This window comes from Asterias rubens, chromosome 18 (assembly GCF_902459465.1).
Source record: "Asterias rubens chromosome 18, eAstRub1.3, whole genome shotgun sequence".
NCBI classification, from domain to species: Eukaryota; Metazoa; Echinodermata; class Asteroidea; order Forcipulatida; family Asteriidae; genus Asterias; species Asterias rubens.
In genome coordinates this window covers 132,374-146,711 of record NC_047079.1, presented here as the reverse complement: position 1 = coordinate 146,711, position 14,338 = coordinate 132,374, and the positions used below count along the sequence as shown (strand labels likewise).

The following is a 14,338-nucleotide window of genomic DNA, read 5'->3' as shown; positions in this document are numbered from 1 at the left end:
ATTTTCTTTTCTTTCCCAGAATGCATTGCTCGTCGTAATCCCCCATTCCAATTTTAGCAAATAGCGCTTTAGAAAACAGCCAATTTAGATACAAAGTGAAAGCAACAAGCCAGCTTTCTTGAAATGATGTCCGTCCCCACGTAAGGATCATCAAGATGGGTCATAGGATAAAATAAACTAACGCCTGTTGATAAAGACTACGCAGCGCGTTGACCTCTTGTTGGCCGGAAGCAGATCGCGTAGACTTGACTCAAGTCCCAATCCTGTGCTACGACAAGCACGCACTGCGATATTATGGCTTGTTTGCTAGTTGGCGCGTTAATGCTCAGTACTCTCACCCGAGAACAGTACTTGAACTTAAGTCTACATACTGCATGCAGCGCATAGGCGGCAGACGGATGGTACCTAACCGAATAACACACATGCACTCTACATATACTTCATCATAGAAAGGAGCCAAGAAACCGGAGCCAAGGTCGGACTTGTCCTAAATAATCGTGTCAAAATGTCTGGAAAGCTGAAGGTGGGAGTGGTGTGTTCGAGCAATCAAAACAGAAGTATGGAGGCTCACGCTGTTCTAAGGTATACTTACGTGAAATAGTCAGAATGATGCTTTTATAAAAAGAAAAAAGAGGTTAAACGTACCGGCACGGTCGACTCGGTCCAAAAACAAACACACACAGCGAAACAGGTCCATAATCAAGCCAACTCGGTCTATCTGATGGCTGTTTTTGGCCATATTCAATTTAGTCAGTAAGTAGCCAACTCGGTCCCCCAAGTCCAATTAACTGTGCGGTTAAAGTACAATGTAATTTAATAATAGCCGCACATCGGAAATGTTTTAATAATTTTTGTTTAAAAAACTTAATTTAACTTAAGTTTATGTTTCAGAAAATACATTTTGTGTTCGCTGTATGTAGTATATTGACTTGAAGTTGAACAAGACTTGATATAAAAGAATGGAATAGTTTCCGTATGGCTCCACCACTTGTCATTCGATATGAAATATCTAATTAACCTTATATAATAATGAGATATCCCTTTTTGTAAAAATTGGTACAACTATAGAATGCAGGAAGCGACTCCGCCTCTGCGGAGGCGCAGATAGAGCTCCGAGTGTACCTGTATTCTATAGTTACTCCTAAAAATTAGTGAAAAAGTGGTTGCCATACGGAATCGGACTGAGTTGACTTTCGACCAGTTCACTCTGACCGAGTTGGCCACGAGCTGTTGATATAATTCTTTGTGTGTGTGGTTTGTTTTCAAGAGTCATGAATTTGAAACAGTACGCTATCTTTTGATTAAGAAGTGTAAGCCAATACCTGGCATGCCTGGTGATGTTGTCAGGACTTGTACATTTTGTATCTGCCAAACCAAAAATCTGACTCTGAGTTTAGACACAACCGATAATGACAACATTTCGAAAAAAAGAATACATTGCCCTACTTCTAGAAACTATAAGGCTCACAGGGGAGCCTTATAGTTTCTAGAAGTAACATTGCCCCAGTTACTACTGGGTCTAGAATGAGTTAAAACTTGGTGTATTGTTAGGACACCACAAAGGTGTTTTTTTTTTTTTGCAATTTCGTCTATCTTGGTTCTCAAGACTTGAGAACAAAGCAAGCTGCAGTAAATATTTTTTTCATTTTCCTTGATGCTTGTATAAAAAAATATCGATAAATTTGCTTCAAAGAAACACTAGAGCTCACGATCACTCCAGTCAGCTTTACTTGAAATCTGATGAATCATCAATTCAGGCCAGAAATCCAAAAAACCTAAAATCTGTTATCAACCAAATTCTCATATCTAGTTTTGTTTTATAGGCCTACATCATATATTTTGATGATAAATAAAAATTATAAAAACTATTAACAAAAAGCAATATGTACAAAAGGACATCAACCTTACACCTGAAAAAAGGTAACACGGAAAATACAATGTCGAAGATCAATCAGACTTCAAGTCATAAAGACAACATTTCAATTAAAAACACATGATTCCAATACCAAAATAATTGAGTTATTATTGATTCATTTGTTCATTTTCTGCCCTTAACCATGTTAACAAATAATGAGTTTCTTTTCTTTGTTCATAACGCACTGAAATTATAGTCCCAAGGATACAGTTACGAACCTACGATCTGTTACTCGAACTAATCATCCAGTTGTGAGATACACATATCAACCAGACACATGTTTTTCTGAAATACATCTTGGCAAACGATTGTGTGAAACTTTCTTTTCCAAAAGTTTAAAATTTAAAACTACATACATTGTACACTTGTACATGTATGTAGTTTTCAATTTAAAATACATATTCTGATTATTTTAAGGGAATGGCAAAGACCAATAGGTTGTATAAAGAGGGAAGTTTTATTTTAGTTTGGTTTAGTTCTCACAAAAGAGGTTATAACTTCGAGGTTAAATTTGTTCCTGAATAATTGTCTCCCCTTCCCCCATAGTGCCTCATAATGCCCCTTCCGTATTTTCCAAAGTTCTTGGCAATTTTTTTTTATCGAAACTAACACTTTGAAAGTTATCTTATCACAATACCATTTTAAAGATGTTTTTTTTTTTACTTTTTATATTTCAGCAAAAAAGGATTTAATGTGAAATCATTTGGAACTGGTGCCAACTGCAAGCTGCCAGGTTCAGCTCCAGACAAACCAAACATCTATGATTTTAACACAACATATGATGAGATGTACAGAGACCTGGAGACCAAAGACAAACAACTGTATCCAACCTCCAAATCGATAACATATTCTGCAGTTTTGCGGTTGATTAGAGCTTCTTTTTTTGTCTAATGGGGGTGATTGCTGTGTAAATTAAGAGTTTTATTTTTTTTTCCTCAAAAAATTACGCAATGGTAGAAAGACTTACTAAGACAACAAAATCTCAAAATTGGCACTCTCAAGTTGCATTTTGAATTGGCATTTTGAGATGCATTTTGAGTTGCATTTTGAATTGGCTTACAAAAGTGTGGCATATGTAAGATGCAGTCGTGGCGTTGGGTTATAAAAAAATAATGTGATCTTCCCATTTTTGTGGTGGAAAAAGGAGTTTCCCACAAAAGAACATGTCAATATGCAAGTAAGTATGTCAATATGGAGTCAAGTAAGTAGTTGTTTATAATGAATGCTAAGTCAATGCAAGAGGCTTAGTATTCATTGGTTTGCATCATAGCTCTTACTTTTTAGATATTTATTGACACAATTACACCAACCATGTACCCATAGTGAGGCAATATGTGGTTGTGACTTTCTGTTAATTACATTGAACATGTTTTGTTTAAACCCACATGTACGTGTATCAAAACAAAGATATAAGACTTTTAAGTTGCATACATACGATGTTGCTTATTGCAATCATCATTTCATACTAGATACCAAAAAGTTTTCTTGTAGTTCCAAAAAAACAACTGGCAGTCTTTAGTCCCTAATTTATTTTCTTTGACCAATCACACTTTTGTAGAAACCGGAAAGAATTATTTGGAGTTCTTTATTTCATTCACTCAAAATAAGTTGTTTCATGCCCGGGAAATATTTGGTGCACTCAAAATAATTATTTCGTGCCAAAGAATGATTTTAAAAACACAAAATGTTTTTGGGCGCAAAAATACTTTGTGCACTCAAAACTCTTATCCTGCACTCAAAATAAAGTTGTTGTCTGCGCTTGAATGCACAAATTATTTTGTTTGCTTAAATCGATTTCAAGAACTCAAAATAAATGATTTACACTCAACAAAATAGTTTCTTTCGAATTAAGTAGTTTGTGTGCTCTAAATAATTGTTTTGAAACTTGAAATCATTTCAAGTGCACACTAAAAACATTTATTAATTGTAAAATATTTTTCTACAGTTTAAGAAAAGGTAAGTGAAAAATATTGACTGTTGAGACGAATACAGTATTTTATAATAATTCCCATAGAATTTTGTGTGTGTCGGATGTTAACTGTTTAACCACACCTAAATTTATGATGGGGGAAAAGACTTTATTTTATTTAGGAGACCGTTGCCTTCTTGTTTTATTTTGAGGTCACAAAAGTGTGTAGCAGGGTACAAGTATTAAGGCATGGTGTGCAGGTGGGTTTTCTTTCTAATGTTAATAGCAAAAAGGCCATTAAATCGGCTTATGCTATGGGAGACTTTCCAACGCTAGGTGGCAGCAGACTTACCAGGTAAATTTGTATTGTTAACTTAGTTCTGAACATGCGCATAATTTTGAGAACAATGGCTTTACCCGGTAAGTTTGCTGCCACCTATTGGCCCAGAAAATCTCCTTTTGCCTGGTTTGTATGACGTAAATTTATCACAATATGCAGAAGATATTCACTTCTAAATTGCAAAGTTTGCTTATTGTATCCAAATTTAATTCTGGTCATCAAATGAATATTGTAAATTAAATAAGGAAGCTAAATGTCTAATATATTAATGTATAAAATATGTGGCACAGATTTGATTGAGCCAAAATTGCTCTCCTTGAAACAAATTCTTAAAATTATGTAGACGGTGTGCTGTCCAAAGAATGATTTCTCTGAAGAACTTCTATTTGAATGAAAGTAGTTCATTTAAAGACACTGGACACTCTTGTTAATTACTCAAAATAATTGTAACCATACAAGTTTTTTGGTAAGGAGCAGTGGAGCACTATTTATAGTGATGTTGTGATAAACCGCTTCCTCTGAAGTAACATCAGTTTAAAAGATTTCAGGCTTGAAGGTTTTTTTTTATGCATCTAAAAGCACACAAATTGTTGCAACAAGCGTGGTTTTTCTTGCATTATTTTCTTGCATCGTCAATGACCAATTGAGCCCAAATTTTCACAGGTTTGTTATGATATGCACATGTTGAGATACACCAAGTGAGAATACTGGTCTTTGACAATTACTAAAGGTGTCCAGTGTCTTTAACATGAATGTACTTATAATGTACATGTTTATCTAACATTGGAGCTGGTTTGTGATAGAATCCAACCTGTGCCATGTATTTGAGTGCCATATAACCTTACTAGAAATACTCTAATGTTTGAGGACAAAAAGAGCAACTAGTACAGGGCTATGGTTTAAGAATGTTAACCTAAATATTGATGTAAAATTTGTGCTTATACTGAGTGATGATAAAATAAATTGTTGGAAATGAGATCAATTTGACCTGTCGTTTCTTAATTGATTTTGCATAGGAAAAAAAACATTCAGACGTTATGTTAAAAAATATTGTTTCACCTTCGTTATTACTTGTTAAAACTAGACTGCAGAGTTGGCTAGATTATTTATTTAAAATTATAATGGACCAAAATGTTTGCGTTACTCATTACAGGAGTATGATTGAAAACAAAACTCTGTTATGCAATACAACATGTTTTAGGAAACCATAATGTTTAGTCTGCCTGATAAATAACTCCAACCAATTTTAGTGTTTTTGTTTAATGTAGATGTTGCGACATTCATAAACAAATACTTGTTATCTTAGTACTTGAATGGAGCCGAATTTGCCTCTAATTCTTACCACAGAGACAGCTATCTTAACATATTAACTATGTATACCATAGGTGATACAAATATTTTAGAATTTGTCTCTTATTTTACACACCTTCCTTCAATTCATTATAACTAAAACTTTTCATCTCTTTAAACATGCCACTTTAAGAAGTTGACTTGACTTGCTTTTAAGTATTCTGTGAAATGACATGAACATAATATAACATTAAACTGACCAGTTTTAATAGTTTGCTGAATCTAAACTAGAGGTAATTTCTCACTCAAATAGCAAAAGACTTCAGGCCTGAAGCCTTTTATATAGGTATCTGAAAACACAAATTTGTGCAACAAGCATGTTTTTTCTTTCATTTTTCTGTTGCAACTTTCGATGACCAATTGAGTCAAAATTTTCACAGATTTGTTATTTTATCCAAATGTTGGCATACACCAAGTGAGAATACTGGTCTTTGACAATTATTACAAATATGTGTCCATACCTTTAACAGTCTAATACACATCTGTAACAGATTGTATTGTACAGCAGTCGCTCAACATGAGCCAGCTAACCATTTAAATGGAGCTGATTAAACACCAGTAACAAGTTAGTAATAAGTTTTACATGATAGTTTTTACCACATATTTGGACCTCTGATAATTGTAGGATACACACATCCATTGACTACAACTGTATTTTCATGACTAAACACAGCACACCCAAATTTGATGTTTAAACATCTGCATAACCATACTTGCTTATGATGATAGTTTAAAGAGACTGGCTTAGCCACAATGCCCATGTGGGCTATTTTACCACGGTGTCCTTTGAGTAGACTATAAGTGACCTCATTCTAGCCCCCATGTCCAGTGTTCCCGAGGACCAGTTACTTCACTCAAGATTGCTACAAGACGTCTGGCTGCTTGAGGTCATGGATAGATTGACGGTCCACTTCAATACACCACCTTTCATTGCTGTTGGTTGTTCTTTAAATCTTGTGGACAGTATGCTGTGACTGGAATCCAATCTAAGTAAGTCATTCCTTTGAAACTTTTATCAATATAAACCACAACAGTTTTATCAAAGTTACCCTTTTTCCAAATAGAAATTATTGTTTAGGATTCAAACTGCCTCTAGCTACCAGGCAATCTTGGTGGTCTCGTTGGTATGACACTGCTCTAGAATTGCAAAGGTCGTGGGTTCGAATCCCACCCGAGTAATATGCCTGTGATTTTTTTTCACAGAACTCTGGTACGTACTGAGTATACAGTGCTACACACATTGGTGTATGGGTATAAACCAAAATTTAATATTCTTTATCCCTGATGCAATTTTAACATATATTCATAAATACCTCGGACAGTTTCGCTATTTCTATTGGTGGAGAGCTCGTCACGTGGGGGTGTATAAACCTTCGATAATGACCAGTGTTTATAACCAGCTGGCTTCCGCGTGTCGGGCGCACAAGATTATCAAGCGGAATGCAATTCATTGCTAACAGCGCGTAATTTGTGCGCGTGTACACAACCCACGCGTACACAACCCACGCGCACAAAGATTCTTCACAAAGTTTTTGGCATTTTTTTTTCAAACCTCAAATTTTTAGTTGTTGAAGTGTCTATAATTGTAGTTTTTTAACAAAAGGGCATTTATGAACTCATTCTAAAACGTTCTTTTAAAACCTTGCAGGGTCGTTGTCGTGCGCTAACACCCACCCTCACACTCTGAAAGGCCACACCCCTCACATTCGGCATACACCCACCCTCACACTCTGCATGGCCACACCCACCCTCACACTTTGCATTGCTACACCCACCCTCACACTCTGCATGGCCACACCCACCCTCACACTCTTCATGGCCACACCCACCCTCACACTTTGCATTGCTACACCCACCCTCACACTTTGCATGGCGACACCGATCTCCTCACCCTCTTCATGGCTACACCCACCCTCGCACTTTGCATGGCTACACCCACCCCTTACACTTTGTATGGCTACACCAACCCTCACACTTTGCATTGGCTACACCTACCTTTACACTTAGCATGGCTACACCCACCCTTACACTCTGCATTGGCTACACCAATCCTCACACTCTGCATGGCTACACCTACCCTCAGACTCTGCATGGCTACACGCATCTCCTCAACCTCTTCATGGCTACACCTACTCTTACACTCTGCATGGCCACCCTCACACTCAGCATGGCCACACCCACCCTCACTCCATGCATGGCTACACCTACCCTTACACTTTGCATGGCTACACCCACCCTTACACTTTGCATTGGCTACACCCATCCTCACACTCTGCATGGCTACACCCACCCTCCACTCTGCATGGCTACACGCATCTCCTCAACCTCTTCATGGCTACACCTATCTCCTCACACTCTTCATGGCTACACCCACCTTTACACTCTGCATGGCCACCCTCACACTCGGCATGGCCACACCCACCCTCACTCCATGCATGGCTACACCTACCCTCACACTTTGCATGGCTACACCCACCCTTACACTCTGCATGGCTACACCCACCCTTACACTCTGCATGGGTACACCCACCCTTACACTCTGCATGGGTACACCCACCCTTACACTCTGCATGGCTACACCCACCCTTACACTCTGCATGGCTACATCCACCCTCACACTCTGCATGGCCACACCCACCCTCACACCATGCATGGCTACACCTAACCAGACTGGCCTTTCCAACTACCAATTTTCGGTCTCTATTTATAGTGAGTGAAACAACTCCCACTAAGCATGAACATTAATAATGTTATACACAGGCAGTATTTCTAAACTTTGTGGTCTGCTTAAAGGGTTTTGGTACTTTTTAAACAATGTCCACAGATTTACATTAAACTTAAACAGTTTGAAGATAATGGTAGAAGAAAGCTTCCGTTAAAATATTACTTAGTGAGGTGCTGTAGTTTTTGAAAAATGAGTAAAACAATGTTACAAAACTTATTTTAGTCTCAGTTTTAGCATGTAAAAACGTATTTACCAGTTATGGTTGTTGTTGCATAACATACCATAACTGGTTAATACGTTTTTACATATTATTTTCCTCTCACTGATAGACTGAGACGAAAATTGTTTTCAGGACATTGTTTTACTCATTACCCAAAAACTACAGCACCTCGGCAAGTAATATTTTAAGGGAAGCTTTCTACCATCATTATTGAGTAAGTTTAATGTAAATCTGTGGACATTATGTTTTGTGTTAAAAAAGGTACCAAAATCCTTTAATAACACCCCATCCCCCACAATAAGAAAAACAAATTGAAAGACAGACAGACAAACAAACAAACAAACAAACAAACAAGCAAACAAAGTTAAGGAAAAAGGGAGCTCTGCTGTAAGAACATTTTGCAGCAGGTAAATCCATGTTTTTTCCGTGGTAGTAGTTGGGGTGAGGGATGGGTTAATAAAGGAGTGGTTGTTATTGCTGGATAAAATTTGAAACCTAATCGGCAGGTTAGCAATGTGTACTACCCTGGGTTTTAAACAAAAATAAAATTTCGTACGTGATTGGGAATTTTATTAAGGGAATCAATGTGTGGTGAAGAGGTTTTCAACTAGTGGTTTAAAATCGCCGAGGCCTGGTTCTTGATAATTTTACCGAGACGAAGTCGAGGTAAATTATCAAGAACTAGGCCTCGGCGGGTTTAAACCACTAGTTGAAAACCGATTCAACACACTTTGATTCCCATTCATAAATACCTTTTTGGTCCAAAAACATAAACACCTTTTGGTCAAAAAGTAAAATAAATGCAAAAATTATAATTTTTCAATGCTTTCTTTCAACACCACACCCCTCCAGCTATGAAATGTTAAGGCCCTAGGGTAAACAACTCCTTATAAGGAGATTGCTGTGCGCGTATCGCGTGATGTGGCACAACTGTCCCGGCCGTTGCTCTCGACCAATAGAAATGAAGAAACTGTCTTATAAGCACAGGTGCAAGCTCGCGTGTCACGTTCATGTTTCAAAACTTTTTTACTGTGTTATATCATCCGTTATAACACCCCACGTGATGCCCTCTCGACCAATCAGAATGGATAAATTACTGTCTTAGGTATTTATGAATGCTGGATAAAATTTGAAACCTAATCGGCAGGTTAGGAATGTGTGCTCCCAGGTTTTTAAACAAAAATAAAATTTCGTACTGACCTGATAGAACCCACACCCCGCCCGACACCCAGGAAAAGAAAGAAAACAAATTCAGCATACAATTTGGTTTCCTTGTAGAATTTGGCGACAGACCTTTGTTATGTTTTACTACAGATAGAATTTACATTTATATAAAGGGACACGTTGCCTTGGATCGGTCGAATTGGTCTATGGAAAGCGGTTGAAACCGTCTGTTGCTGTTACATGCATATTGTTAGAAAGGTGGTTTGGAAGTAGAATACAATGATCCACACAAATATGCCTCGAAATTGCGTGATTTTCCTTTTACTTCGAACTATTACGGTCGGCCATTTTATTGAGTCAAAAACTTGACTCCACCATCTCAAAAATGGCGTGCCGCGTTAGTTCACGACGTATAGGAAAAACCATGCAATTTCGAGGCATATTTGTGTGGCTCGTTATTTTAAAACGTCTTTCTTACCATATACATTTTATTACAAACGGTTTAAATGCTTTTCGTGGACCAACTCGCCCGATCCAAGGCAACGTGTCCCAAGTAACTTATAGCAATATTATGACAAAAACAAGAACCGCGCCATCTTTCAAGAAAAGTATTTGTGTCATGTTGTTTGAGTAATATTGTGAAACTAACGTACTTTTCCCTCTTTTTTTGTTAACGGTACAGGTATTTAATGTGTAATCTGCTGTTTTCAAAAAGCTTTATTGCATGTCAATGCTGGCTTTTGACTAGGCTTTTGTTGGGCGAAATACTAATTCCATCATTCATCGATGTTTGGGGAAACATTACCGTATTTAATGGTAATTATTACCAAAAGTAAAAACAACACTGAAGTAAACTGTCACCTTTATTTATGCATATCTGTGTTGCGTATTTCCTTGACCAATCCTTTTACATCAGCTACACACGAAATGGCATCTTGTCTATGCTTGATAGAAATAGACGAATCAAAAAACGACCTGAGAGGTTCCAGAATAGCAAGGAGAAGTTTGACTTAGTCGTAACGGCCGAAGAAAGAGTCTACGACCAAGTTTTAGAAGGTATTTACTATAATTTGGCAATGCCATTTGCCGGTCCATTTGTCTTTACACATTATTTTGAAACCGCCATATGTTTTTGTTCTTGTTAAGCGCTTCGAGACTATTAAGTGTGAGGCGCTATATAAAAGCTGTGTGTTATTATTATTAAGGAAAATTTCAAATCAATTTTGTGAAAAAAAGGCCAAACAAACAGAATAACAACCAAACGAAAGAACGAACAAAACAAGCAAGCAATCAAACGCCCATAAACAGAAAAAAAGAGAAGGAAAAACAGACAAGATAATATTGGTGTATTTAAAAAAATCTGCCAGAGTGAATATATCGCAACTTTTAGTTTTCCTTCATGATTGGTTCATTCCTGATTATTTCAGAGTGAATTTTAAATATGACAACATTGCATTTCCATAAATGACAAGTCTTTATGCGTTCCAAAAGGGAAAAATGTTGAAAAGCGGGAATGAACCAAAACATCCCCGTATGAAAACGAACGTCCCCATCTTTTTCATAATGATGTCATCGGCTATTTAGGATGTGTTGGCGATGTCAATCTACACCTTTTTACACCTTAATTAAATCAACCAATTGAAAAAAATAACAGCAAAATCAAAAACCTCTATTATTATAGAAATATGCCTGCCATGGGATAACGCAATTGCATAATGTAACATACATCCATAACAACACTTGTTATGGAGACCAGTTTTGAGAACTCACTCCGCGGTAGTGCAGTTAATAACGACCCTGTAAGCTAAAGTAGTAGTCACAGCTGATTTTCTACACCTTCCACCAAAGTAGTAACGTTTTCAGGTTCTTTGTAATTCAATTCTTTTCAAAACTGAGAAGTCTCCCGAAAGATAGATTAGATTATTAATCTACTCTGCGGTAGTAGAGTATTTAGCAAGACAGTTTTCTGAAGACGAACAATATCTGGCAAGTAGATACACACATGGTGTTTACCGCAAACCAAATATTGATACCTCACCATGCAATGCAAATCATCATATATCACTATATTGTTGATGTTTTAAAGCCATTATACACTTTCGTGTATCACAACTTATATATAAAATAACAAATCTGTGAAAATTTAGGCTCAATCGGTCATGAGTCGGGAGAAAATAACGGGAAAACCCACTCTTGTTTCCGCGCGTTTCGCCGTGTCATGACATGTGTTAAAATAAATCCGTAATTCTCGCTATCGAGAATTGATATTGTTTTAATGTTTTCTCAAAAAGTAAAGCATTTCATGGAACAATATTTCTAGAGAAGTCTTTCACCATTACCTTCTGTAAACCCTGTGAATTATTTGTAAATCTGTGAATTTTTATATTTTTTTTCTGTACCGGAAAGTGTAAAACGGCTTTAATTACTGAACAGTATTGAAACGTATCTTTACTAAGAACATTGCTTTGTGAATCGGAAGGCGACATCAGTACGCATTATTATACAATGACTAATTATTGAACACCTTGTATCTTTTGCAGATTTCAATTCAAGAGTGCAGGAAACGATGGATCCAGTACACGTGGTGAATATTGAAATTATGGATAACCACGAAGAGGCAACGTTAGGGGCCTTCGTCATTTACCAGCTTTGCCAAAAAGTAAGAATTAAAGTAAGCTTTATGTTATTTATTTTGGTTCATCGAACAGATATTACCGGTAAATACCGTAATTACCGGTAAGAATTGACACTATTTGTTGTTACTCAAAATAATTGTCGGCATAAAAACAGTACTTCGTAACGAGCAATGGCGAGGTGTTATTATAAAACATTGTGAGAAACGGCTCCCTCTGAAGTAACGTAGTTTTTGAGAATGAAGTACATTTCTCACTAAAAAGAATTGAATTTGAGACCCGCTGAGGTCTTGAATTCAGTCATCTGAAAGCACACAACTTTTGCGACAATAGTGTTTTTCTACCATTTCTCTCGCAACTTGTTGAGATACAACAAGTGAGAAGACTGGTCTTTGACAATTACCAAAGGTGTCCATTGCCTTTAAAAACGTATAAAATAGTGTTTGGTTACATATTTTAACAATATTCCATGTTGGGTTTTCTTTTCTTCCAGCTTGAAAAAAGTACGGACCTTGACCAGGAAATAGACGAACTGTTGCTCCAGTTTGAGAGGAAATGCAACCGAGACATCCTTCACACTGTTTGCTTTTATTGACCGGTTAATTACAACACCAAGGGACCTATATACTTTACTGCCTATGTATGTTGCTGCTCTGACGAGCTGCGATGCCACTACTTTATCGGCGGGAGTATTTAGTGTTTAGAAATGGTGTTCACAGTTGACTGTGATTATGTGTTTGCATGTCATATTATGTTACATATTATTAAAATATTGACTACTAAATGAGGGCTCAGTTACAATTACAGGCCCAAAGATGTCAAAACCATGACTACTCAGTTTTGCCTCGGGTATAGTCATGGTTTTGACACCACCGATGGCCAACTATAGTTTTAACTGTGCCCCGATTATTAAGCAGCCAAAATTTATTTATATACCGAATAATAACATGATTTTTCAAATCAATGACCCTGACTATACGGTGAAAGTTCGTCTGCGAAGAAAGGTCGCAGTTCGCTAGTCGTACAGTACACACGAGCGACCTATTATTTGCGACTGTTTCTTTATTTTGAGGGCGAACACAGTTGATTGCTGTGCCCCAGGCACAGTTATCTATGACGTCATCTCCCAGCTATGTGACACAATTTTTAACAAATCAGATTAGAGGAATCTATTTGAGGTATATTATTAACTATGTCACATTTTTATGTAACATACATTTTTAAACACTACTGGGCGTGTCCCGAGCTTTGATGAAGCGAAGATGCATAATAATCTACTCTCTTAATATAAAAGAGTGAAAAACCACTCGTTTTGTCCGCCATACAACTCTTGCAAAGCGGCATATACAAAGGGCGGAAAATTCTTTTTAGAGAAAGACGGGTACTTTCAACTCGATTTAGAGTAAAGTTCGTTCAAATTTCACTAAAAAAGTGCCACATATTGACTTTCACTCTCAAAAGAGCGAAAATGCCACCACTCGGACAAGAGAGTGAAATGTTGACTCTTTTACATTAAGAGAGTAGACTTTACAAACAAAAACATCAGATTCACCACAATATCAAGAGAACGTGACTTGTGCAATTTATCCGCACATTATTTGTGAGACTTGTAAAATCATTTAACATTGGATTTAACTTGAGCATAATTCTGTTCGTGAACCCACGGACGTATGCACATAATGAAAGAACAAAGTGATGTCAGAATAATTATGCGACCTGACTAAAAAGGGCTTCCAAGTTATAAACGTCCACAATAAACTCAAATACAAATTGGACTATAACCGTATTGTCAAAGAAGAAAGCTTATAGGTCACATTATGAGTCTAACATTTGACGGAGAAAGTCACAAGATCATGACAGCCAATTGTTTTAATTCCAGTCAATAATGTTTGTTTGTTTAGGAGATTTTTGATGAACCATATTAAACTCTGACCCTTTACATTTGTTATGACGTCATGCATAAGTATTAAGAGAGGCGTATAAGTTATCAATTAAGGAAGCCGCTGTGGCCGCTATACGCCTCTCTTAATACTTATGCATGACATCATAGTTCTTACCCAAAATGAGGCTATGGGCGCACTT

The 14,338-nt window shown here is 37.0% G+C and overlaps 1 protein-coding gene across 1 annotated transcript; it reads left to right on the top strand.

Moving 5' to 3' along the window:
• The first annotated feature begins 440 nt into the window (after positions 1–440).
• Positions 441–14,338, top strand: LOC117302490 (RNA polymerase II subunit A C-terminal domain phosphatase SSU72-like). The gene is made up of 5 exons (XM_033786448.1): positions 441–582; positions 2,593–2,736; positions 10,540–10,679; positions 12,164–12,282; positions 12,750–14,338. The coding sequence occupies exons 1-5, from the start codon at positions 506–508 to the stop codon at positions 12,849–12,851; spliced, it is 582 nt and encodes a 193-aa protein (XP_033642339.1). The 5' UTR covers positions 441–505; the 3' UTR covers positions 12,852–14,338.

Coding starts and splice junctions, on each gene's coding strand:
- LOC117302490 (XM_033786448.1), top strand. CDS start 506: ATGTCTGGAAAGCTGAAGGTGGGAGTGGTGTGTTCGAGCAATCAAAAC. Junction 583..2,592: donor GAGGCTCACGCTGTTCTAAG/GTATACTTACGT, acceptor TTTATATTTCAG/CAAAAAAGGATTTAATGTGA. Junction 2,737..10,539: donor GAGACCAAAGACAAACAACT/GTATCCAACCTC, acceptor CTTTTACATCAG/CTACACACGAAATGGCATCT.